Source organism: Salmo salar, chromosome ssa09, assembly GCF_905237065.1.
Source record: "Salmo salar chromosome ssa09, Ssal_v3.1, whole genome shotgun sequence".
Lineage (NCBI taxonomy): Eukaryota > Metazoa > Chordata > Actinopteri > Salmoniformes > Salmonidae > Salmo > Salmo salar.
Window position 1 is genome coordinate 114,408,862 of NC_059450.1, and position 27,045 is coordinate 114,435,906.

Here is a 27,045-nt window from a genome sequence, read left to right on the forward strand (position 1 = left end):
TATTTCTGTCTGTAATAAAGCCCTTTGTGGGGAAAAACTCATTCTGATTAGCTGGGCCCTGGTTCCCCAGTGGATGGATTCCAAGTGGGTAGGCCTATGCCCTCCCAGGCCCACCCATGGCTGCACCTCTGCCCAGTCATGTGAAATCCATAGATTAGGGCCTAATGAATTTCTTTATATTGACTAAATTCCTAATATGAACTAACTCAGTAAAATCTTTGAAATTGTTGAATGTTGTGTTGATATTTTTGTTCAGTATAAATCATGTTATGTGCTCCTAACTTTTTAAAGTGGAGAGCACCAGTGCTACCAATTTAAAAAGTTTATTTTGAGCCCTGAATTAAATACAGTACTCTAGCCTACACAGGAAAACATGAATGCTTCTGCTTTTAGAAGCTTATTCAGTGAGTTGTTGCAGTGTTCAGTTTATAACATGTCATGAATATTACTCACTATAATATGTATTTGCTTGAACTGAATCACACACAGGGCCTATCGTTGGCTATAACTTGGGCAAAGTTTATTATGAGAGTGGCCTTGGCTTTATCTGTTGAGGGTGTGTCTTTCTTTCCATGTCATAAAATGTGTGGTGTGTTGTGAGCAACTTAAACGGAAGGCCTCGAGCCTTGGAGACCGGAAGGAAGATGGCTCCAGCATGGCCGGACAGAATGGCGATGCTAGCTAGATACAACTAGAGGACGAGAAGGATGACAGTTTCTGGAGTGGAAGAATATTGAATCTGATGGAAGACTGTGATAAAGGAAAATGGAACAAAAGGGGCTAAAGTTGTAAATGAGCATAGGTTTTTGGGTGGAGTACGATTCACTAACAATAATGCTTTTTTTTGGGAGATCCATTTTGAAGTATCAAGGATGGTAAAGGATGCATTAGGAAAGGTGGAGTTGGTCAGAGAGACCAGAAGTGGTTTTGTTTTAATTTCTTGTGTGCCGAAAGAGCAGAAGGAAAAGGCATTAAGGCTCTACAAACTATCGACAAATGAAGTGGAGAGTTTCGATTTTTGGAGCAGAGCACCGTTAAAAGGTGTAATCTCTCATGTCGCATTGGATTTTGAGGCCTTGTGGTTTGAAGGAACATATCAGGAGGAGTTGGAGCACGCTGTCTGAATCGTGCAGTGGATGGAAAAAGATGGGAAAGCATGTTGGTATTGTTGATGTTTGATGAAGAGTGTCTCCCTTCACATGTGAAGCTGGGATATGTGAGATATGCAGTGAGTGCTTTCATGTCCAAGCCGTGTTTTGCCGGAATTGCAAAAGGTATGGCCGCGTATCAAGTGTGTGTCGAAGGAATGAAGAATCTGAGGATGTACGGTGTTGCAATTGTGTTGGAAATCACATTCCCAATTCCCCGGAGCGCCCGGTTAGGGTAAAGGAGTTTGAACTGGCAAGGGTCAGGGCTGTACAGCAGGTCTCCTAAAAGGAGGGATGCAAAATAGGAGCTAGTGAAACTGAAGATATGGCAGTGGATGCCCCGCAGCCTGTGGAGATTCAGTGTTGTTCCACAGTTGAGGTAAACTGATATGCTGATCGTGAAGATGGATTTTGTGACATTTATTGCACGTGATTAATTGTACTGCCTAAACCAACAAGAAGTCCATGAAACTGTCCATAATTGTATTTACAACTGAAAAGTTATTGGGTCTCCAGGACTTCACAGCCGAAACATTGCAAGGAATACTGTCCGAATATGCTCTTCCTTTTCAGGTCCCAGAGCCTACAGGGCTCGGAGTTGACGTTTGAATTTGACTGAAGAAGTACATTGATTTTTGCTTTTGTTTCTTTGTCTTTTGTTAATTATTTGGGAACAATATTAGTATACATTTTTTTAAATCTCGTATACTAACTTGTACAGTGGGTGACAGCATGCACCTCTAACGTATGTTTGCGGACCGCCATAATACCATAGAAGAAGTAGTGCAACTTAAACACTCCATGTTCAGTGAGCAAGTATTTTGACATGTGCTTCCTCTATAACATTAACCACATGCTCTTACCTCACCATATTGCACACACAGCAAACAGATAAGCCGCATTGACATCCCTTCCACACCCAGATACAGATACAGTAGATATCACACTAAGACTCTTGTTCCCAGCCTAACAAGCAAGGAGAAGCATCATTGGTTTGGCATCACACAACCAGGCTATACACTTTGATATAACAAACAGGTTATTGGCAGACACTTGACTGATGGTAAGTTTTCGTTTCAGTTTATGGAGAAATTCTGATACTCTTTGGAGAAGTAGTTGTTTTTTCATGGTGCTTTGTAGCCTATTCTATCTCTTATTGATATCTGGGGTGATAACATCAGATCTAAACTTAGGCTCTCTGCTCATCAGTATACCAGTTGACCATGGATTTCATGTGTTTCAATTACTGTAACCTATATGTATCTTATAACATTTATTGTGATCATCATAGTGTGTATATCTTAGAGTGACATGCGTCACTTAATTGTAATTAGTTCTAGGTGCTGCCTGTGAGTGTGGGGTGGGGTTTTGAGTATAAATGCCCGGTGGTCGAGCTTTTTGTGTTGACGCGACATGGCCGCAATAACTATTTGAACAGTTTGCTACAACAGTGGCTGAAGGAGCAGAAAGAGTGTGGAGATGTGGACATTTTTGGAAAGAGAGGAAGAAGGGAAAGGAGTAGAGGGGAGCAGTGTGGTGTGGAAGATTGGCGGTAAGTACCCCCAAAAAAGTATGTACTCGGTAGCTCAGAAGTTTAACCTGACGAGTGAGGATGAATTACCTGCGGTGGCAGGTGCGGCGAAGACCGGAGTTCGAGCCTCATCCCGATGATGATAAGATGATTTTTGGCCCAGTGGGAGGGGGATTTCTGGAGAGAATGGATCCTTTCCTTCTGGCTGATCCATATGTGGTGTCAGGTTGGGTGATGAAGAGGTTGGGGACTGTTGACTCGGTGAAAGTAACTTGAAGTGGACTCGTGATGATTCTTTGTTTCTTCCCTCCAGAGAGAGTGGGCGCTCTGCATCACGTGCCAAAAAAACTGACTTGCTTTGCTCTCCGGAGCAGGGCCCAGTTGAAAGGAGTGATAACTGGGGTGGCATTAAGGAGGATCAACTGAAATGGAAGATTCCCGGTGTCTGTGACACCTGCCTTTTGGTGTGACGCAGACCCGGTGGAGAGCGTGGTAAAACAGAGAAGACAGTGTCTGTCCTGAGTTTTGATGCAGAATCAACCTGAAAACGTCAAGTTAGGATGTGTCAGTTATCCCATGAGAGCTTTTGTCCCAAACCCATTACGGTGTTTTAGGTGTCATGTTGCAGCAGTGTGTAAGAGGGATACTTCTAGATGTGAGAAGTGTGTAAGAGGGCATGAGACAAAGGAAGGAGTAGTATCGATGGAATAAGTGTGTTTTAACCCATGGTGCTGGACATCAGAAATGTCCAGTGAGAGAAAGGCAGGTTGAGGTTGCCAAGATCAGAGTAGTACAGAAGGTGTCATATGCTGAGGCAGTGAAGAGAGTAGTAGTGCCCATCTCCCTCCAGATCCTTTCTCGGTCTTCCTGAGCACGCCTTCTTCAACTATGCACCTTTCTCATTTTTATTGAATCTAACTATTGGAGAGCTTGTTGTTTAAGCGATAGCGCTGAAGATCATGTTTGATATGTGCAATATGTCTTATCATTTCCATGCTCCACCCCGGATGTGAAGAACCTGTGTTTTGTTAATGTTTAGTAATATATGTATTTATCTGAGGACCTCACCTTGTTAAACAAGGTGGCGTAGTGGCTACAACCTTCAACTTGTTACATTAGACTAACTGGTTGTGTTCATCATTAATCTTTATGACCGTACTGGGTTATTTTGTGGTGGCTGTTTGGTTGCTAAATTTATCTCACCATCAGTGATGTGTGTTTAATCTCTGGAGTTTCCTCCACACGCAGCAATATGGAATGACCAGTTTCCCTAAAAGGACATTGCAACATCCCTATCCGTGTGGGGTGTGTCAACGCAGCACAGTGTTGTTGTCATCCTTGTGTGATTCACTGCCACTTATTCATTATGCCCAGATATGTGTGTGTGTGTGTGTGTGGAGGTTGCATGAGCAAATCTTTCCATTATTTTCCTTCCCATCTCATTTCCTGTGCCTAAGCACTCCTTTCTGACTTGACAGGGTTTCTACTGTCATGCTGCTCTCATTCTGTCTGGACAATATAGTCAGACCGCATGATTATGAGTCAGTGTATTGTATTGGCATGATGCATAGGACTATTAAAATCCACATGTGGAAAAACGCAGGCCTCTTTTCTATTGTGGAACCTGGGTCAGCAGGTCACATTGCAACACACAGTTGATCCATTAATCAAACACCAGCCCGAGAGGCTTGTAGGAAGTCAACAAAAAAGGTAGTGACTTTGTCAACTGTTACAGAATCAGTGTTCAAAATGTTATCAATACAACAGTGAATAATCAGTGTGTCCTTGTACCTCCAGTCTGGCGTCTATCGCTATCAACCGATATGAGTATAATCCATAACTTTTAGCATCAAGTCTAGTGACCACCAATCCACATCTTGAATGTCACAAACAGAACACTGGAAATGGTGTTTTACAGAAACTCAAAATATGCTAAACATTGTGTTGATCACTACAAACTAAATATGAACTTTAGTCATATTCCATTCCCCATTACAATGTGTGGTAAAAGACACATTAGTGTTACAACGTCAAATTCAGAGTCACAAACTAGAAACTGAACTGACCTCCTTCCAATGTCCTAGATTCTCTCTATTCTGTAGGGCAGGGATGGGCAACGGATGAGTTCATCAAAATTGCCCATCCCTACTGTAGGGGATTCGGTGTGAAGCAAACTTAGGTCAAGTAATTGTAACACAACTACTTCACTCTCTCCGCTGATTTGATGCTAGGGGAAATTGACATGTCTTCTTTGCCTGTCAGCATTGTTGTTTCATCTTATTAACTTCCACTTAGAAGCTTTTCATGTTAAAGAAAATACATGAAACAGTGAAACCCCCTCGGATCTTCCTTAACAGACTAATGGTTTCCAGCTTTATTATTCTATGTATTGTGACATTGCAATACTGAAGGGCCACAAAACCGGATGCATACAGTTTTCATGTGAAATCGAAAGAGAGCCTGTGATGTGACTTCCACTTTTGGACATCAACAAGGCGACAATCCAACTTAACTCCTGCTCCAAATTTACTGGATTGGTTGAACAGTGCAGAAGAGAACCTGCTTAAGTCAGGACCAGAAAGAGAGAAACGCCATTATTTTACGCCTGCTACGTTAGGTTACTGGAGGGCAGCAGAAATGTGGGCAGCATTGTAGAAGCAAAGATGGTGGATAACTTAAGATAGTTCACTCAGGCTGTTTACCATTGTAAAAAAGGGTAAGTTCTGGTCTACTTAACAGGGTGGCTCTCCCATAAAAACGAATGCGATAGTTCTGCTTAGTTCATTGAAACAGTGGGATGTCTCGCTTCCTTTTCCATCTTTGGTAGAAGGTGATATTAGCTACAGCTGTTGCCTAATTAGGTTCCTGATGCTGTTTACGAAAGTCGTCAGATAGATCAATCTAGATGAAGTGAAGTCACATCAACTTGGGCCTGGCTCCTGTGGCCTTGCTGAAGCCAATTTAGCTTGTATTCCAGGAGATCCTCTAGGCAGAGATACTATACTGAACAAAATATAAACACAACATGCAAAGTGTTGGGTTCATTAGCTGAAATAAAAGATCCCACAAATGTTCTATATGCACAAAAAGCTTATTTCTCAATGTTGTGCACAAATGTGTTTACATCTCACACCTGACAGGCATGGCATATCAAGAAGCTGATTAAACAGCATGATCATTACACAGGTGCACCTTGTGCTGGGGGCAACAAAATAACACTCTCTTAAAGTAATACTGTACTTTAAGACCTAAAGCTCAATCAATCCGGAAAATTTCAAGAACTTTCTTGAAGTGAAGTCGCAGAAACCATCAAGCGCTATGATGAAACTGGCTCTCATGAGGACCGCCACAGGAAAGGAAGACCCAGAGTTACCTCTGCTGCAAAGGCGTTACCAGCCTCAGATTGCAGCCCAAATAAATGCTTCACGGAGTTCAAGTAACAGACACATCTCAACGTCAACTGTTCAGAGGAGACGGCGTGAATCAGGCCTTCATGGTCGAATTGCTGCAAAGAAACCACTACTAAAGGACACCATTAAGAAGGAGAGACTTGCTTGGACCAAGAAACACCAACAATGGACCTTAGACCGGTGGAAATCCGTCCTATGGTCTGATGAGTTCAAATTTGAGATTTTCGGTTCCAACCGTCGTGTCTTTGTGAGACGCAGAGTAGGTGAACGGATGATCTCTGCATGTGTGGTTCCCACCATGAAGCATGGAGGAGGAGGTGTGGGGGTGCTTTGTTGGTGACACTGTCAATGTAATTTCTTTAGAATTCAAGGCACACTTAACCAGCATGGCTACCACAGCATTCTGCAGCGATATGCCAGTCCCACTAAGCGCAAACCAGATGGGATATAATTTTTTCCCCAACAGAACAATGACCCAAAACACACCTCCAGGCTGTGTAAGGGCTATTTGACCAAGGAGAGTGATGGAGTGCTGCAACAGATGACCTGGTCTCCACAATCACCTGACCTCAACCCAATTGAGATGGTTTGGGATGAGTTGGACCGCAGAGTGAAGGAAAAGCAGCCAACAAGTGCTCTCCATATGTGGGAGCTCCTTCAAGATTGTTGGAAAAGCATTCGGTGTGAAGCTGGTTGAGAGAATGCCAAGAGTGTGCAAAGGCGTCATCAAGGCAAAGAGTGACTACTTTGAAGAATCTGAAATATATTTTGATTTGTTTAACACTTTTGGTTACTACATGAATCCATATGTGTTATTTCATAGTTTTGATGTCTTCGACACTTCGACACTCTCATGCCCCACTTTTGTGGTACTGGTTATCCTGAGTTGAACTTGAGTTGACCAAAGTTATCTCGATAAAAGGCCTGGCATGGTTAATCCGATGCCTGCATTGGCAGTACAGCATTTACTGCGATGTGGCCTCTGCAGAAGTCAGAGCAAACTTACTTTTAGCACTTCGCAGAGCAGTGCAAAAAGTTAAGGAAGTTGTCATAGAAGTGAGTTTGTTTATACAGGACCTCACGCCTCCACCTACCATCAACCAATTATGTAAATGTGGAGCTTTACAAAGCCCTCTGCATTGTTACAAAATTTGAGCGGCACACGGCGATGCGGTACGGAGCTTGAGTTGACCTCTGCATGCCTCCGAAGGCTACGCAATTGTGTCACATCCTCCATACGAATCCTCCGACCACATTTTCAGATCAAGCATTCATTCCCCTACCTATAAATAGTAAAGCGACCCTTTACTGGCTCAAATAGCCGACCAATCAGCCTGTTACCAACCCTTAGTACGGCAGACCTATAAGCTTGCTGCCAGCTCTTAGCAAAACTTTGGAAAAAAATTTTGACCAGTACAATGCTATTTTACAGTAAACAAATTGACAACAGACTTTCAGCATGCTTATAGGCAGTGGTGTAAAGTACTTAAGTAAAAATACTTTAAAGTATTACTTAAGTCAACTTTTACTTCACTACATTCCTAAAGAAAATTATGTACTTTTTACTCTATACATTTTCCCTGAAACTCAACAGTACTCAATACATTTTGAATGGCTAGCATGACAGGAAAATGGTCCACTTATCAAGAGAACATCCCTGGTCGTCCCTGCTGAGTTTTATCTGGCGAACCTGTCTAACAGAACACAGAGGGTGTTCTTTAATGGAAGCCTATCCAACATAATCCAGTTAGAATCAGGAATTCTCCAGGGCAGCTGTCTAGGCCCTTAGTTTTTTCAAACTTTACTAATGACATGCTACTGACTTTGAGTAAAGCCAGTGTGTCTATGTATGTGGATAACTCAACACTATACACGTCAGCTACTACAGCGACTGAAATTACTGCAGCACTTAACAAAGAGCTGCAGTTAGTTTCAAAATGGGTGGCAAGGAATAAGTTAGTCCTAAATATTTCAAAAACTCAGCATTGTATTTCAGACAAATCATTCACTAAACCCCAACTAAATATTGTAATGAATAATGTGGAAATTGAGCAGGTTGAGGTGACTTAACTGCTTGGAGTAACCCTGGGTTGTAAACTGTCATGGTCAAAACACATTGATACAACAGTAGCTAAGATGGGGAGAAATCTGTCCATAATAAAGCGCAGCTCTGCCTTAACAGCACTATCAACAAGACAGGTCCTACAGGCCCTAGTTTTGTCTCACCTGGACTACTGTTCAGTCGTGTGGCCAGGTGCCACAAAGAGGGGCTTAGGAAAATTGCAATTGGCTCAGAACAGGACAGCACGGCTGGCCCTTAGATGTAAACAGCGCTAACATTAATAATATGCATGTCAATCACTCCTGGCTCAAAGTGGAGGAGAGATTGACTTCATCACTACTTGTATTTGTGAGAGGTATTGACATGTTTAACACACCGAGCTGTCTGTTTGAACTACTGGCACACAGCTCAGACAGCCATGCATACCCCACAAAACATGCCACCGGAGGTCTCTTCACAATCCCCAAGTCCAGAACAGACTATGGGAGGCGCACAGTACTACATAGACCCATGACTACATGGAACTCTATTCCACATCAAGTAAGTCATGCAAGCAGTAAAATTATATTTAAAAAACAGATAAATACACCTTATGGAACAGCGGGTACTGTGAAGCAACACAAACATAGACCGCTGCACCACTCTGTGCCTAAGGAACTGCATCTCAGTGCAAGAGGCGTCACTACAGTCCCTGGTTCGAATCCAGGCTGTATCACATCCGGCAGTGATTGGGAGTCCCATAGGGCGGCGCACAATTGGCCCAGTGTCGTCCGAGTTTGGCCGGGGTAGGCCGTCATTGTAAATAAGAACTTGCCTAGTCAAATAAATGAAAAATACTAACACACAATAACATATGTACTATACACACAGATTTTGTGTTGTAGTTATAGAGTAGGGACCTGAGGGCACACACAATGTGTTGTGAATATATTGTAAATTGTATAACTGCCTTAATTTTGCTGGACCCCAGGAAGAGTAGCTACTGCCTTAACAGCAGCTAATGGGGCAAGTCAGTTAGGAACAAATTCTTATTTACATTGAGGGCCTACTGGGGAACAGTGGGTTAACTGCGTTGTTCATGGAGCAGAACTACAGATTTGCTTTACCTTTGTCCAGGGGCGGAAATCCCGGGAGGGACGGGGGGGACACGACCCCCCCATCCTGGGAAAAATATGATTTGTCCCCCCCAATATATCACTGAAACATAACTATGTAATTTAAATAATATTAATAATACGCAATGAAAGCAATTGTGCTGATTATAGACACTTAATAGCTCGTTTTTAAGTTTCAAAAGATTGCGACCCCCCCACCCTTTGCCTCACAATGGTTTGATCCACTGCCAGTTCCTTAGCTTGTGAGGTAACGTAGAGGTCGTATCTACTGTCTGAAAGGCACTCAATGCACGTAACTGACGTGAGGTTAATCCAGTCAATCGCGCACACACACTAGCTGAATATGCAGAGCTAGCGCGCAAATATTAACTATTAAGCTAGCTAGTACCTATTCCATTTATGTGGCGTCGTCAAAGATGGAATCTTTTGCTATCGTCAATTTATTCCAAGATCAGCATGCATGTAAGTTAGTGCTTCAAAGTCCCTGTGATAAGGTTAGTGATAAACTGAACAGAACTACACTCTCTTCTACCGTTGTTTTAAATATATTTAATGGTCTCGTTGCAAAAGCTAAATTGTCGCAAGGGAACTTTTATTTATATATTTTATTTCACCTTTATTTAACCCGGGTAGCAAAGATTATAGCAAACACCACTGAATTGGTGCTCGCTAGCTTTGCAAATTCAGCTATTGTTAGAAGCCAGCCAATATGAAACAAACGATTAAAATTACAAAAGGTTGCAGCATATGTTGTGTAAATGGTGAACTCATACAGCTGTCAACTCTTGTCACTGCAATCCGTTTCACATTTGCTAGCTACCTTTTAGATCGAAGCCCATATAGAATGATAGAAGATAAGATGATAGAAGCCCATCTCCTACTGTAAATAACCTACATACTGTGTGTGTGTAGCCAACCAGGTAGAAAAATGGCAGAAAAATGGCAGAAAAAAGACTATCAGAGTATTTTTCAGTACACCAAAACGCAAAGTAAGAACCCTAGTAGCCTAATATCTCAAAGACTAGTTGATAAAATGTTCATAAGAAAGAAATGAAATTCTAATGGAAATGTTTCACAATGATGTCATTAGGCAGAGCAGGCAACAGATGGCACACAGACAGCAGAGTTGGGGACAGATATGCAGGGACAGACTGGCAGAGACAGGGAGTCTCAGGTAAGTTTGTTGAGTCTTTGTTTGGCAACATTATGAAAGGTTCTCAATTTTTTTTACTTGTAAAATAGGAACATAATTGGAAAATGTCATGGATACCCCCACTCTCAACTTAAACTGGTGACTGAACTAAGATTTGTTAAAAGCAATGGTATTGCTGTTGTGATTAGTTGTGTAGTTTTGGGTACCGGTAGTTAGGAGTACGGCAAACACCTTATTTCTTTGGTTCCTCAACATACATTTACCATATTAAACGTAGGCTATGTGTTACAGCACTACTTTTGGTGTCCCCCCTCAGGAATTGCTCTTGAGAAAATGTAATGTAATTGTCCCCTCCAAAGTTGATATCAGATTTTCGCCCCTGCCTTTGTCGTCTCGGGGATTCGATCCAGCAACCTTAACGATCCACCGCTCTAACCACTAGGCTACCTGCCGCCACACCCATTCTAAATACAAAAACATCAGCAAAGCAATATAGCTCAAATTATTGGCCTCAAAAGGCACAAAAAAAAAACTTTTCCTGTTTTCGTACCATATGTTCACCCTTCACACCGAACATCAATTTCACTCATCTCTTTTAATGAAAGCAAAAGTGTGTACCTTGTACCTTTTTTATGAGATTGTTTGAAGTTGTTTATTGCAATATGACATAGATAAGACCAAATGGAAAGCAGTGCAGTGGCTTATGTGAAGTGTTTTGGCAAAATATTCTAAAACTGTTTTTTTTCTTGCAGATATGGAATATTCAAACATTTTGATCAACATTTTCCTACAATTGTCATTTATCATTGGCAACAATGAGTGGAGCACGTGACTCGTGTTACTTTGTAGCACAGTGAGAATTGTTTCAAATTGGAAACATCTCGGAAGGTGTGACTTGTGCGCTGCTACTACCATTTACAGAATGGGTCAAACGCGTTCTGGTCTCTCGTACTGGAAACCAACTGAGACAGCCAAACGAGTCCCTATCTGCATATTTACCCGTGAGGGGCGAAGGGGTGACCGGTTTTACAGGAATCTGATGAAAACGAAGCAGTTGCCTTCGCCAGGCACAGGTCAACTGGAGGTAGGGCTTGTAATCGGATCTGGAGATTCGGAAACCCTTCGTGGTCACGGGCGAGGAAAGTTGTTGAGAGGACAGACAGAGTCGGAGGTAGTGGACTACACCACCCCGGTCGCCGAATACCCATCTCGAATTCAGTATGAAAAGATTCAGGCTCTCGACAGTGACGCTGTGAGCAAGGGAGCGGCCGATTCTTCCTTCGATGCGACAGGCTTGGATACGCTGGCCAGAGGATTCGAAAGAACCCGCTGCGTAGTTACGCAGCGCAGCAGCCCAGAAACAACTGGGGAGGATCATGTCTGGAATGCCCCGGCTTGGGCCATGGAAAACAAGCCATTCGGATTTGATGAACAGGGTGGGGTTGCCTCCGAGGTCAGGGCGATATCGGGGGCTGTACCATCGGATGGTTCAGTCCATTGGCGCATATCTGGAGAGGAGAATTTAAAACTGACCCTGGCATCACTGAGCTTGCGTTTGGACGAGCCTCTGACAAGTGGCGTGTCAGAACCGATAGGGTATGATATACCACACACAGAGTTAGAAATGACCAAATCTAACTTTCTCACTGCTTCTTGTGAGCCCGAAGCTGTCAGGAAAAATGAACAAAGCGGTTGTTCCATTGAGTCGGGGAACCAGGAGGACTCCTCGACTAACTCTCCAAAACAGCCACACGGACAGGTCAAAAGTCCACTAGGTAGCCAACGTTTCCCTGGTACTATCCCAAAGCTTATTATAACCAGAGATCCAAGCCCCAGTCTGACTCAGGAAACACTAGACCCAAGGACCATGGAACTCGGAGTCGGTGGATCATCCCTAGATCCAAACGCCGATGATGAGTCCCCCTGTTCGGACAGTGGCTGTGGAGGATCCCCGGCGCTAATGCGCTTTCGCCGAAAGCTCTCCAACTCGTCCTCCGCCGGCTGCGTATCCTCCGCCTCGTCGTTTGAGGAGTCCGAGGATGACTTCACCGGCAGCGACATCGAGTCCAGCCTGTCCCCAGTCATTTGCAACATGCTGGGCAGTCCAGACGAAGGAATGGGGGTGAGTGTGCCATTCTTAATTTGTTTGTGCATAAAATCTGATGGTCTGCTGACTAGAGGGTTATCTTCTGTATGAGGTTGCATCAAAAACACCCATTAGTAATATGTTAAACTCTTTGGCTATAATCGGTCCTAAATGTTGGCTAGAAGTGCCATGGATGGGCACATACTTAAACACAGCCCTATTGTTTACTTTCTGCACACTAATAAATAAAGAGCATAGCACCTATGTATAAACTCCCAGTAATTGATTGGGTAAACCACCAACATTTCAGCATCACTGTTCCTTCTTCAGGGGAAAATGTTGTTGGTTTACCCAATCAATTACTGGGAGTTTTATATATATGTGTATATATATATCTCTTGCAGTTTATACTGTGTTACTCAGCACCTCTACACAAAATAATTTCTCTGGGTGTACACCAGCTCATGCTTTTTGTTAGGCTACTTTCTGTACACACACTTCCATGGCACATTTGTAACCTACTGTATGCCCGTCATGCTATTGATATGAGGCATAGTCTTTTTCCATTTATGCAGAAGAGATGCACTATGATTGAAATGATGCCCTAATGCGCAGAGCACACATTCACTGATAATGCATGTTCCACCACCACAACTCCATTGTTGACTTACAGACACATGTCAATCCCACACACATTGGAGACTGAGGAATTCACAATTCTCTATGTCAGTGTGTGTCAGATCTACTCCTAGATAACATATCTGAATCTCACACGTCTCACATACACACACAGCCACCAAGCACCTGTGCTCCTACCACAGGGTGTGTGGTGAATATTGAGCCTGCAGGAGTTTGGAGCGCAATTGTATTTACACATAGATCAGAAAGGATCAGTTGGGTGTAAAAAAATATGGTGGAAATCAGCTGAGCTCGGTGAACCTGTGGTGTCGCTTACATAATACACCTAAGCCAATAAATAGGTTCACCAATGAAGGCCCTTTCACTCCTAAGTGACTCTTTACCCATGACTCCAACCACTATGACCCTTAGCTGAGATTGTCACTAATGAGCTCGTCTTGATAAACACGGGGTCATTTGCTGAACCCCAGGCTGTTCTTGTTTTTGGCCCATGCATGATCCAGCTCTAACCTTTTACAGTGGTAAATTATGTTGCCTTTGATGCACCGTGACAAGAAATGCTTGGAATGACATGAGCTCAAAAACAGGATGTCTTTCCTAGAAATGGACCAATTTGAAACGCAGGCAAGCACTCTTGCTGAACAGGAATGGTGTGAATCCTGGAAGGTACCACGGTGTGGAAATACTAGAATGTATACAGGTTACATATCACCAACACACACGTACTTTCTCTCCCTGTTACTTTCTCTCTCTCTGAGTGCAGTCGTTGTAATCAATGTGTTTATGAGAGAAACTACTTCAGGAGGACATATGTTCAGTCCTAATTTCTTCATGTCTCTGAAAGGGAGATGGTCTTGCAAATAACACATAATGACTGACCTATTTAGATGACATTGCTGTGAGTGACTCACTCTCGCAGTGTGTGTGTGTGTGCGCGCTCCAGTGGGTTTCTATGCTGTGTGTGTGAGTCAATGTGTGGAGAGAGTGAGCCTTAAAAATAATGTTCCCAAACATCCTGAATTCCGATACTTAGCCATAGCTCTCTTTCTACCTACTTTGTCGCTCTCTTTTCCTCCCTCATTTGCTTTCTCTAATTTGCTTTATCTTCTGCGAGTCCAGCTATTTCCATATCTGTGTGTGTCATCCTTGTTAATGTATGAATTTAGTCTGGATGAGAGGGTTTGTCAGCAGTTCCCATGTTATAGATCCCACCCACACTATTGTTATGATTGAATATCTGGAACATAGTGAGTGACTGTACTGGATGTCCATTTTGGATCTAGCTGGTGTGATACGGCAGCACTGGGGCGAGTGTTGGTTGTGATAGTGTTAGGGCCTTGGTTGTTATTGGCTGACTGTACGCTTTCAAAGTGTGGCCAAACCAGTTGTTACACTTTGTGCTCAATGACGTACATCGTAGATACTTGCCTGCTCACACTGCATATTTAGAGTTGAAGGCACGCACTCAGACACTACACACTCTGATGCCATCTCAGAGTGTCATGGAAAATTGGGCTGCAGGCAGTTGCGTTGCTAGGCGACATCATTGCCATATATGGCGCTGTTTCTCTTTTTTTCTCTTTCTCGCTCGCTCTCTGGTCTGTATTTTGAATGTAACGTCTTTAAATATTACACATTACTTTTGACATATTTTCATAAAGTCTCTTTCTGCCTGCATCATCCCTTCATTTCTCTGACAATATATTCCCCCTGTGTTTAGCCTTGCAACACAGCACAAGGTTTTCCCCTGATACGCAGGCAGTGGAACAGAAGGCAGAGGAAAATATAGATAAGTGGTGGAGGAGTGATAAAGTACCCTCCCTACACACACTCTACAATATATCCCACAACACACACACGCGTGTACAGCACATACTCCACATGCGCACACACAAGAACAACTCGTCGATGAACTTGCATTATGCAACTCACGATGGCAAAGTTGCCACACTCGAACATGCATAGACACACACACACACACTCTTACACATGCTTGTAAGTGTCCACAAAAGCATTAAAACACACATTTGTGTCAGACTTAGTTTTTTGTGTGTGTGTTAACTGGGCTGTGGTTGAGCTGTGCTGCTCCTGCCACCGAGAGCAGAATGGAGGGGATGTGGTTTACATGTAAACAAGGCCTGAAAAAGAGCAGCATCACACCTAAAAGTAAGATGTCCTTTTACTCAACTTTTACTGTTGATACGAGATATCCCAAGATTTACTTAACAAAAGGCACATCTCAATAGGTGGTCCAAGTAAGTCAGGACATGGCCACAAGTAGAGAGAGAGCCGTTCCTCTTTTGTTCTCTAATGCTTCTCTGTTGTTCCTCAAGCAAGGGGAAGGCCGCGACTATCACAGATTCCCATCAGACCAACTCCTTTAACGCCCTACTCCTTGAAGTTTGCAGCGGTCTACAAAACACTATTTTGCTCAAGATATTTTATTTGACCCTTTAGTGTGTGTACTTTACTGTATTTATACTTGGGATATTGCTTTTCAACAGTTAAAGTAAAAAAATAAAAATAAATCGCTGGAGGATGTCTTAGAGTACAGCATTGACACACTGGTGTTTGTGAGCAGTAAAACAGGGCGTACCCCCTTTATAAATCAAAAACTATTTACAACAGCCACATGCCTGTGTTTTTCTCTCTCTCTCTGGGCTTACATATGTCTGAGAAGTTTCTCTGAAGGACAAAAGAAACAGGACAGCGGGGGAAGGGTTTAGAGGGAGCTATAGGGGAGTACTCTAGTGGATTTACATTTTCTTTATTTAGTCAGAATAGTCCACTCCGTAACAAATGCCACTGTTTTCCAAGGAGTCCTGGGTTCCATAGAACCAATTAAAAAAGAAAGTGGGGTTAGTGCTTAGGGGTATTTAGAAATGTTTTCCTCTGAATATCCAATCTAGTAATTCACTTTGGCTCCAACATGTGGACTCCCACAAAACAGAATTGGCTACGTTAGGTCGATGTTTTTTGCATCATACTCACACACTTGAAAGTTGTCTTTGCCCCACAATTTTCAGTTTAGTTAACAGAGAAAAAAATGCTGTCTGCTGGTATTAAGGTATTTATTTTAGGGACATGTGGTGTGGGAAAGCCATTGTCATTACACTATACTACTCAGGGGGTTAGGTGGGGTAGATGTCTCCCACACTACCTCCGGAGCAAGTGTGGGAGACATCGCTCATAGAGAGATTTTGATTCGATCTGTCTGTTTACACTACAGAAGTACATTTCCTGGGACTAGTATGTGTCATCAAAGTAGTGTAGAGTAAAGAGGCCCTTTCTCTCTGGGTATTACAGACGTGTCTGTCACTGGGGACTCTGTCTTTCTGAGGACACCGGCTCAGGACAGGCTGATGGGGGGGGGGGATTAGAGAGAGACTGTGACAGACAGATTGTGAGAGGACCCTGATATCAGAAAGACAGTTGGTGTGGTGGGGAAAGAAACATGGAGAGGGAAAATTGATAAAAGGGAGGCGGAGGTCATCAAACTTGGGGAGAGGGAAAATGTAGCGCTAAGTGACAGATTAGTGTGAGGGAGAGTGACGCGTTAAAGAGCGAGCATGAGTCCTGGGAGGGAGAAGTAACACCAGGTAGGGAGACAGTGATACTCTAAGAGAGGAGTGACAAAATGCTGCAGAGAGGACAGAGATCAGTTGGCGTTAATTAAAGAGAAGGCAGAGAGGGAGGGCTCAGTAGGAGAGGGATTATAATGTAACCTCATACGAGAGGGGATGTTTACCAGAAAACACAAGTTAATAAAGCCAGGCAATTACATTAGCTGACTGCTAATGCTGCAGGGCTAACTGAGGGACAGATAGCCTCTGTAGCATTTAGCCACAGCCCTTCTAACAGTCATAGGTAGGGCTAAATGCTCATGCTAGGCTAACAGGGATATACAGAGAGGGGCAAGGCTAAATGCTAACCCCTCTAGGCTAACTGAGGGACAGTCCGATGGAGCGCCGGATGCTCGTGGAGGTCTCGTTTGGAGACCCTGTACTGATGGTACAGAGTGTGTGGGACTGGCTACACTCTCACGTCCCCTCTTTTTTTTATTTATTTTTATTTCACCTGTATTTAACCAGATAGGCAAGTTGAGAACAAGTTCTCATTTACAATTACGACCTGGCCAAGATAAAGCAAAGCAGTTGGACACATACGACAACACAGAGTTACACATGGAGTAAAACAAACTTACAGTCAATAATACAGTAGTAAAATAAGTCTATATACAATGTGAGCAAATGAGGTGAGATAAGGGAGGTAAAGGCAAAAAAGGCCATGGTGGCAAAGTAAATAAAGTATAGCAAGTAAAACACTGGAATGGTAGATATGTAGTGGAAGAAAGTGCAAAGTAGAAATATAAATAATGGGGTGCAAAGGAGCTAAATAAATAAATATAGTAGGGGAAGAGGTAGTTGTATGGTCTAAATTATAGATGGGCTATGTACAGGTGCAGTGATCTGTGAGCTGCTCTGACAGCTGGTGCTTAAAGCTAGTGAGGGAGATAAGTGTTTCCAGTTTCAGAGATTTTTGTAGTTCGTTCCAGTCATTGGCAGCAGAGAACTGGAAGGAGAGATGGCCAAAGGAGGAATTGGCTTTGGGGGTGACCAGAGAGCTATACCTGCTGGAGCGCGTGCTACAGGTGGGTGCTGCTATAGTGACCAGTGAGCAGAGGGGACTTTAACTAGCAGGGTCTTGTAGATGAAGTGTAGCCAGTGGGTTTGGCGACGAGTATGAAGCGAGGGCCAGCCAACGAGAGCGTACAGGTCGCAGTGGTGGGTAGTATATGGGGCTTTGGTGACAAAACGGATGGCACTGTGATAGACTGCATCCAGTTTATTGAGTAGGGTATTGGAGGATATTTTGTAAATGACATCGTCGAGGATCGGTAGTATGGTCAGTTTTACGAGGGTATGTTTGGCAGCATGAGTGAAGGATGCTTTTGTTGCGAAATAGGAAGCCAATTCTAGATTAACTTTGGATTGGAGATGTTTGATGTGAGTCTGGAAGGAGAGTTTACAGTCTAACCAGACACCTAGGTATTTGTAGTTGTCCACATATTCTAAGTCAGAACCGTCCAGAGTAGTGATGCTGGACGGGCGGGCAGGTGCAGGCAGCGACCGGTTGAAGAGCATGCATTTAGTTTTACTTGTATTTAAGAGCAGTTGGAGGCCACGGAAGGAGAGTTGTATGGCATTGAAGCTCGTCTGGAGGGTTGTTAACACCGTGTCCAAAGAAGGGTCAGAAATATACAGAATGGTGTCGTCTGCGTAGAGGTGGATCAGAGACTCACCAGCAGCAAGAGCGACATCATTGATCTATACAGAGAAAAGAGTTGGCCCAAGAATTGAACCCTGTGGCACCCCCATAGACACTACCAGAGGTCCGGACAACAGGCCCTCCGATTTGACACATTGAACTCTATCAGAGAAGTAGTTGGTGAACCAGGCGAGGCAATCATTTGAGAAACCAAGGCTATTGAGTCTGCCAATGAGGATGTGGTGATTGACAGAGTCGAAAGCCTTGGCCAGGTCAATAAATACGGCAGCACAGTATTGTTTCTTATTGATGGCGGTTACGATATCGTTTAGGACCTTGAGCGTGGCTGAGGTGCACCCATGACCAGCTCTGAAACCAGATTGCATAGCGGAGAAGGTGCGGTGGGATTCGAAATGGTTGGTAATCTGTTTGTTAACTTGGCTTTCAAAGACCTTAGAAAGGCAGGGTAGGATAGATATAGGTCTGTAGCAGTTTGGGTCAAGAGTGTCCCGTCCTTTGAAGAGGGGGATGACAGCAGCTGCTTTCCAATCTTTTTGGAATCTCAGACGACACGAGAGGCTGAACAGGCTAGTAATAGGGGTTGCAACAATTTCGGCAGATAATTTTAGAAACAAAGGGTCCAGATTGTCTAGCCCGGCTGATTTGTAGGCGTCCAGATTTTGCAGCTCTTTCAGAACATCAGCTGACTGGATTTGGGAGAAGGAGAAATGGGGAAGGCTTGGGCGAGTAGCTGTGGGGGGTGCAGTCTGTGTGTGCCTGTGTCAGCGCCCGTCTACTGCTCCACTACTGCTCTGTCTGCCAGGCAAGAGATGAGACAAACAGATTAGACATACTAGATTAGATATACTGTTGGGAAGAGCTGAGATTGGAGACGGATGTCAACAGGTGAGGACAGGCTTACATGCAATACAATATAAACTGTGTGGTTTGAGCCCTGAATGATGATTGGCTGAAAGCCGTGGTATATCAGCTCGTATACCTCGGGTATGACAAAACATTTTATTTTTACTCTTCGAATTACATTGGTAACCAGTCTATAATAGCAATAAGGCACCTCGGGGGTTTGTGGTATATGCCATCAGCATTACGTTATCTCCTATCTCTGTGCTGATCCACACAGGTATGTGTGGAAGTGCTGCTACAAACCCTGTCCTCTCTAGTTGAAGCAGGTCTGGACAGGTGTTGGATTCTGTCCGTCTGTAGAAGGATTATCTATCTGCTTTGGCATTAGCTAGTATGGACAGGTAGAAGGAGAGTTGTCTTTGTGTGTCCGTAGGCTGGCTCAGGTGTGTATTGGGTCCATTAAAGTCCAACACAAGATTTGATTATCTTTATTTGACCAGGTTTAACGCCTAGGATCTGTCTTTATTATGAAAAGCTGTTATGTCGTGGGTGTTTCAATAAGGTTCTCTGAGTTGACGTTTGCATTGTCTCTATCTGGGCTAAGGCGGTGGTAAGCCAGGGAGACTTATGATGACGGCTGCTGTCAGAATAGACACTAGGGCTCTAGGTCAGTAGGGTCACAGCTTCACGACCTTTAGTTTTTGACCAGAACAGAGCTTTTGTGTTCCTCTTGCAGTCAACGCTGACGACCAGAATGTCACTACTGATATGTGTGTGCATTTCATGGCTGCAGAGAGTCAAGTCGCATTCCAAGAATGTAGTGCGGGATGAAGGGAAGAAAAGAGAGGGGTAAGGATGGAGGGAGGGGGCAAAGGGACAGAGCCCTGCTGTTTTATAGTGGAGGAGCGGGAGGAAAAATAGAGCAGGGATTGGGATAACAACAGCGGGAAGCAGTGAGTGAAGGCAGGAGAGAGGGAGTAATACGTTGAGGAAGGGAAAAGGAGAAGTAAAAAGAGAAGTAAGGGCAGATTCTCCTCTCCAGGGTCATTCAGGTCAGGTAATAATGGAGGTGGAGATGGGAGGAGGCGGTGAAATCTAATAGAGGGGACTGAGTTACATCTGACCCCCCGCCCCCCCGGGCCATTCATTAAGCTGTCTGGCCTGAACTGCTGGAGGGAGAGCGAGTGGGATATAAACGAGTGGATGAGAGAGAGGAGTGAAAGAGGAGAAAAAGAGCCATTTAGGAGGGGTATAGCTCTGCTTTGATTACCCGTTGCTCTCCGGACCCCCTGTAGTGACACCCAGCACCCAATGCTCAGCTCCGAGAGGGACAGAGAGAGAATGATAAAGTGACTGACTTAGCTGAATTCCCCCTGCAGATGAGTGCTGTGCCACCTTGGAGCTAGCTCATCGTTCACCTGTCACATTGACCTCTGCCTCTTTGCACTTTTCCTTCTGGGCTTTGTCTTTATTTTGCAATGTTTTCAATCTGGCAGGTGTGTGTGTGGATGACTGTACACTTTTGTGTGTTTGAATCCCGCTCTTGTGAGTGTGAATGTGTCATCTGCTCTGAGGTAAGGGTTATGTTTGGGTTAAGCTGGTAAAGAGCTTTAGAGCTCGGAAGTCTCTGTTGGCATTGACCAGCCCCGGGACTCAGACTACTAGCCTGCGCTGTCTCTGTTCTTTACCATGTTTTCAGTACAACTTCAGGGGCCGTATCCACAAAGCGTCTCCGATTTAATAATGAATAAGATTATATGGACAGATCCTAGATCAGCACTGCTACTCAGATATTTAATGAATACGGCCTCCGGCCTGTATTTCTACTCGCTCTGTATTCAGCACAACATTTCAGCAGTCCAGTGTAAAGAATGTGTGGGTGCGGAGGAGGCAGACAGACAAACATTGGCTGGGGTTGGTTGGTTTTACCGGGCTGTAGAGGGGCATGCATTCTTTAGCAGTCTGAGGGTTGTAAATGATCATAAAATATGGGTTTATGACACCCTGTCCTTCCACTCAATTACCTCTATGATGACCTCTGCCTCCCTCTTCTTTCTCTTGCCTCTTTTTCTCAAACGTTTTGTCTATGCCCTACCTTTGCACTCTCCTTGGCTCTCTGTCCCTATCTCTTTCTGTCTCCTTCCTGTGATTTCCCACACATACAGTATCATTTCCTAATCAGTTGTGTGTGTGTGTGTGTGTGTGTGCAATTGATGCTCTGTGTTCTCCTCTCTGCTTGCTTGCGTCAAACTCTCTTGCATAGTGACCTTGCTGTGTTTTTCCAATATAGATAAACTAACTACACGCGCAGACTCACACACTTACTCAATCAAACTTGCACATAGTGTTCCTGTGTAGGCCAGGAATGATATATTTTTGTTACTTTGGAACCAGTGTGACGTTTCTGGTCAATGTTTTGTGAATGGGGGCTGTGAGAAATATTGTGTACCTGGCCTTGGCTCAAGCGAGCTGGGACCTCACTCTCACTCTGTGCCCCCGGTCGAGTGTGTGTGTGTGTCTTTTAGATAATTGGTTTTCAAACTATTTTCATCAACCTCAAATGGTCTTATGACCCACTGATAAGCGATACAACATTTCTATCCAGTTTTCTGCCGTGGCCAAGTAAGAATGAGTCGGGATGACCATATGTAAACCACTAGTTTAGCTGACTGGTGGTGTGTAACCCATTTGTTGCTTCTCTCCTTCCAGACCAAGCAGTGGCAGAAGCTGAAAACTATGGTGCACTGGTCTCCCTTCGTGTCCTTTAACAAGCGCTATCCCTGGGTGCAGCTCGCTGGGCATGCAGGTATACACCACTCCCTTTGTGTCTGTCTCTCTAGTGCTCTAGCTCTGTTTCTCTCTCTCTCTCTGCTGGCCTTTCACACACTCACTCTGTACTCGCTTTCTTTCTCTCAGTATTTCTCACTTTCTTTTCCTCTGTCACTCACTTGTCCCCTCCCTCTGTCTCGTAGGTAACTTCCATGCGGGGGAGTATGGGCGTTTGTTGAAGCGCTACAGTGAGTGTGAGCAGCTGTGCCTGTTGAAGCTGATGGGGGACATTCTGCGGCCCTATGTCCCTGGCTACTACGGCGTGGTGCAGAGGGACGAACAGGACTACAACCTAATGGACGACCTCCTGGCTGACTTTGACTCTCCCTCCATCATGGATTGCAAGATGGGCAGCAGGTGAGAGACCGGGGGAAGAGATTGGTGTACTGAGCTGGAAAATAATAGGCAGAATCTACCACACTCCCAAAACCGATTTAGTGAAGGCGCTGGACGCAAAATGTAGCTGAGCTTTCGGTCAGTCGACCTTCATCAGAGCAAAACTAAATCCTGCATGCCCTGAGGCTCTCCAGGACCAATGCTGGAGATTACTATTGTTAGATGATGAACTGGCTCACTAACCCGGTCTTCCCTGTCCTATCAGGACTTACCTGGAGGAGGAGCTCCTGAAGGCCAGGGAGCGTCCACGGCTCCGCAGGGACATGTATGAGAAGATGGTGGCCGTGGACCCTGGGGCCCCTACGGCTCAGGAGAGGGCCCAACAAGGCATCCTGAAGCCCAGATACATGCAGTGGAGAGAGACCCTCAGCTCCACTGCCACCCTGGGCTTCCGCATCGAGGGCATCAAGGTCAGGGGGCACACTGGGTTCAACTCGGGGTCTAAATGAGGGGATTGAGAAATGTTATTTTTTTGTGTTTCAAGTTTATGGGCAAAATAACTTAATAATGAGACAAGGAAATGGGTGTGATGGGTCAGCACTAAAAAAGATGTCACATAAAGCTTACTTCATTAAAAAACAAATAATAATTTCACTGCATCAATAATTAATCTTGTGTTATTTCTGATGTGCAGAGAGCGGATGGGACATGCAACACCAACTTTAAGAAGACCAAACACCGGGACCAGGTCATGCAGGCCCTGGGAGACTTTGTTGATGGGAACATTCAGATCCTGGTACGTGTTTCTAGAGGGACATTTAGTTGGGTGGCACATGAGGGAACTTGAGTTCTAGGGGGACCTACTCAGTCCCTTCAGATTGACTGTCTGTTTGACTGTTTGTCTCCCGTTCTCTCTCTGGTAGAAAGTCTACCTGCAACGTCTGGAGGAGCTGCGATCTGTGCTGGAAAAATCACAGTTCTTCAGAACACATGAGGTAACCCACACAAACTCACTCACACCCTATACTACTTCCCACTTCTCTGTACCCATAGACCTCTGCTTTACTTACTAGTGGTAAATTAAGACAATATTTATAGTAAAGTTTGGCATGAGTACTTTCCCTCAACAAACCTGTTTGCTGGATTATGATTAAATGTGATTGATATGGACATGATTCAAATTCCTTATTAAACCTGGAATATGTTACTTTTTGGGCTGCCTGACCAAATTGAAATAGAAATAGTTATAGATCTGTCATCCTCATTGAAAGCAAGTTTAAGAAGCAGTAGATCTGTTCTATGTGCACTTTCGATGCGTCCCATTCTTAAACTTAGTTTTTACTTTCAGTTTTGTACACCAGCTTAAAATACAATATTTTTGGTTATGGACAATATATTTCTGTGGTTTAGATGCTACAATGATTCTCTACACTATACATGCTTGTTTTGTCACAAACTGAAATGAAGGGAAAGGCGGATACCTAGTGAGTTGTACAACTGAATGCATTCAATGAAATGTGTCTTCCAAATTAGGCGAACTATTAGAATTTTAGTAACCAGGACATGGCGGAGTGATTTCTGCATAGTGCATCTTTAAATCACAAACAAACACTCTCACTGACAGACTGAACTCAAATGTCCTGTTTTCTCCCAGGTGGTGGGAAGCTCCCTGCTGTTTGTGCACAATGCGTCAGGCCAGGCCCGTGTGTGGATGATAGACTTTGGGAAAACGGTGCCCCTGCCTGCCCCCCTCACCTTGGACCACCGGACCCCCTGGATCGAGGGCAACTGCGAGGATGGCTACCTGTGGGGTCTGGACAACCTCATAGACATTCTCAGTACCATGCTCCCCCCCAGCCGCTGAGAAAGAGCGGGCCGTGTGAGAGAGAACAAAGGGATGGCCTGGAAGAGAGAGGAGGAGGATGGAGAGGACACTCATTCTAGTCAAAGATGGAGAATGAAAGTGGGGAAGAACAAATGGCACTGGTCATTACCCAAACTAGATGTGAGACTGGTGAGATGGAAAGGAAAGAAGGATGACAGTGAAAGAGGCAAACGGAGGAGCACACAGAACATGGTGGACACTCTTTTAGCCAGAGTGAGGAAACCTGTCCACACAACTAGCGGTGCCATCCCCCATCCACTTCTCTCATTATAAGAGCTATGACGTCAACTATCACTGCAGCATGCACACACAGACACACTACTCTTCCTTCATATTATCACAAGTATGATGATAATATACTGAACTTTTCCAATGGGATATATCCTCAAGTGACCAATGGAGAACATTTTATTTTCATTATGGACCACTTGACTTTAATGCTTTTTAAACTATTTTATATATTTGTCAACACTAGAAACACTGGGGAAAAAAAGGTATATGTAAACTTTATCTGGTCCTTTTAATGTAAATGCAGTTTAATTTCATCTGTTTGCCTTCACGAGTAGCCTCTTTACACTTTGTACTTTTTCTGTGCCTAGATGTGGGATTGGAGGCAGAATATTTTTTTATATATCATTCCAAAGTTTGCTGGAGAGTTGACCCAAAGTCTGTAACATTATTTTTTTGTAAGTTGGATTGACACCTGGTGAAAACTGGAGGCTGTTGATAGGCTCTCAGTCTGACCCCGTGTGGTGTCTGATTTGGCAGAGTTGACCCAGCAGATAAACTAACAGTGGTTCCCAACCAGGGTTACTAGGACCCCTGGGGGTACTTGGTCGATCCACAGGGGGTACTTGAGAATATTAATGAGACCATAGGCTTACTGGTAAAAAGTACATGAGGAGTTACTTCAGGGGTACTCTGGGCAGAGAGAAATTCAGCTGTTGCTATAGTAACCGCAAATGATTGGGAACCACTGGACTAATGGATCTGATTCATATTTTTTCTTTATTTTCTCTCCTAGTGGGCACATGACTTGGTGGTCATGGCTAACTAGACTGTATTGCACAAATGGGTTCCTCACAAAAGCCATTGAACAAAGCTAGCCCTGCCTCTGTCTCTGAATATGGATTCACTCTGGTGTCCCAGGTTCTTATAAGCAAACCATTTTCTGGTGAATGGAAGTTGATCAATCTGCATAGTTGTGACCATTTATTCCTTCAGTTCAGTTCATACATTTTTCTGGAATGGGTAACGATTGGCCTGACAACTGAAATTACTATTTGAACAAGTCACCTGAAACTGGAATGAATGAACTACTGTTTGTTATGACACGTTCATCCACACATCAGACTTGTCACTGGATTTGTAGATCTGTCAGCCAACATTCCCATCCAAGTCTTCCTACATATCCTTAAACAGTTAGATACTGTTTGTGTATTTATGGTGTGTGTGTGCAGATTTCTATGTCTAGAAAATGGAGGTGCTCTGTGTGTGACTTGTCAGCATTGACATCATGGAACTGGAATTGTGTTTCTACTGTTGACATCTCACACCATAAAAACACATTCTGGAACAATGTATTGTTTACAAAGTATTATATCTTATGTACCATGTATCCTCTTCATCTTAACCTGACAGTTACTGGCTTTCAGACTGTTTGGGTTGTTTGTGTGTGGCTGAGAGCTGGACTGTAATAGGGTAGGGGGTTGGGAAAGCCTAAGATTTTATATAGTTTGGATAAGCCTTTCCTCTGTGCTGTACTTCAGGAGACAGTGCATTGCAAGATGCTGGGGGACACAAATACGAATTTTCAGAGGATTGAGACTGGTCCCTGCTCTCTTTGACTAGAATACCATTGATTGCAATAAACTGGAACTAAGAGCTCAAGTCTTTCTAATCTGAAACCCTGTGTCGTCTCATTCAACACCAAACAGAAGTATGAATCATATTGATAGAACATGTTTTTACACTCCCCTACAACAGTACCAGTCAAAAGTTTGGGCACATCTACTCATTCAAGTGTTTGTTTATTTTTACATTGTAGTCTAATAGTAAAGACATCAAAACTATGAAATAACACAGATTCATGTAGTAGCCAAAAAAGTGTTAAATCAAAATATATTTTAGATTCTTCAAAGTAGCCACCCTTTTTCTTGATAGCTTTGCACACTCTTGGCATTCTCTCAACCAGCTTCATGAGGTAGTCACCTGGAATGCATTCCCATTACAGGTGTGCCTTAAGTTAATTTGTGGAATTTCTTTCCTTCTTGATGCGCTGAGCCGATCAGTTGTGTTGTGACAAGGTAGGGGTGGTATACAGAAGATAGCCCTATATGGTAAAAGACCAAGTCCATATTATGGCAAGAACAGCTCAAATAAGCAAAGCGAAACAACAGTGTACAATGGAGGGGCAATGCAAATAGTCAGGGTAGCCATTTGATTAGATGTTCAGGAGTCTTATTCCTTGGGAGTAGAAGCTGTTTAGAAGCCTCTTGGACCTAGACTTGGCGCTCCGGTACCGCTTGCCGTGCAGTAGCAGAGAGAACAGTTTATGACTCGGGTGTCTGGATTCTTTGACAATTCTTTGGGCCTTCCCCTGACACCGCCTAGTATAGAAGTCCTCGATGGCAGGAAGCTTGGCCCCAGTGATGTACTGGGGCGTTCGCACTACCCTCTGTAGTGCCTTGCGGTTGGAGGCTGTGCAGTTGCCATAGCA

General features: G+C 43.9%; 1 protein-coding gene across 3 annotated transcripts; it reads left to right on the forward strand.

Moving 5' to 3' along the window:
• Positions 1-259: 259 nt before the first annotated feature.
• On the forward strand, positions 260-26,233 carry LOC106612483 (inositol-trisphosphate 3-kinase C). 3 transcript variants are annotated; one of them, XM_014213661.2, is made up of 8 exons: positions 260-2,211; positions 11,172-12,541; positions 21,986-22,082; positions 22,249-22,462; positions 22,707-22,911; positions 23,136-23,237; positions 23,365-23,436; positions 24,096-26,233. In XM_014213661.2, exons 2-8 carry the CDS (start codon positions 11,342-11,344, stop codon positions 24,303-24,305), a joined length of 2,100 nt encoding a protein of 699 aa, XP_014069136.1. In that variant the 5' UTR covers positions 260-2,211; positions 11,172-11,341; the 3' UTR covers positions 24,306-26,233. The 3 variants fall into 3 exon arrangements, with proteins under 3 accessions (XP_014069136.1, XP_045580317.1, XP_014069137.1); XM_045724361.1 differs by lacking the exon at positions 260-2,211 and adding an exon at positions 10,349-10,440; XM_014213662.2 differs by lacking the exons at positions 260-2,211; positions 11,172-12,541 and adding an exon at positions 19,194-19,318.
• The last annotated feature ends 812 nt before the right edge of the window (positions 26,234-27,045 follow it).

Coding starts and splice junctions, on each gene's coding strand:
- LOC106612483 (XM_014213661.2), top strand. CDS start 11,342: ATGGGTCAAACGCGTTCTGGTCTCTCGTACTGGAAACCAACTGAGACA. Junction 22,912..23,135: donor TCCGCATCGAGGGCATCAAG/GTCAGGGGGCAC, acceptor TCTGATGTGCAG/AGAGCGGATGGGACATGCAA. Junction 23,437..24,095: donor AGTTCTTCAGAACACATGAG/GTAACCCACACA, acceptor GTTTTCTCCCAG/GTGGTGGGAAGCTCCCTGCT.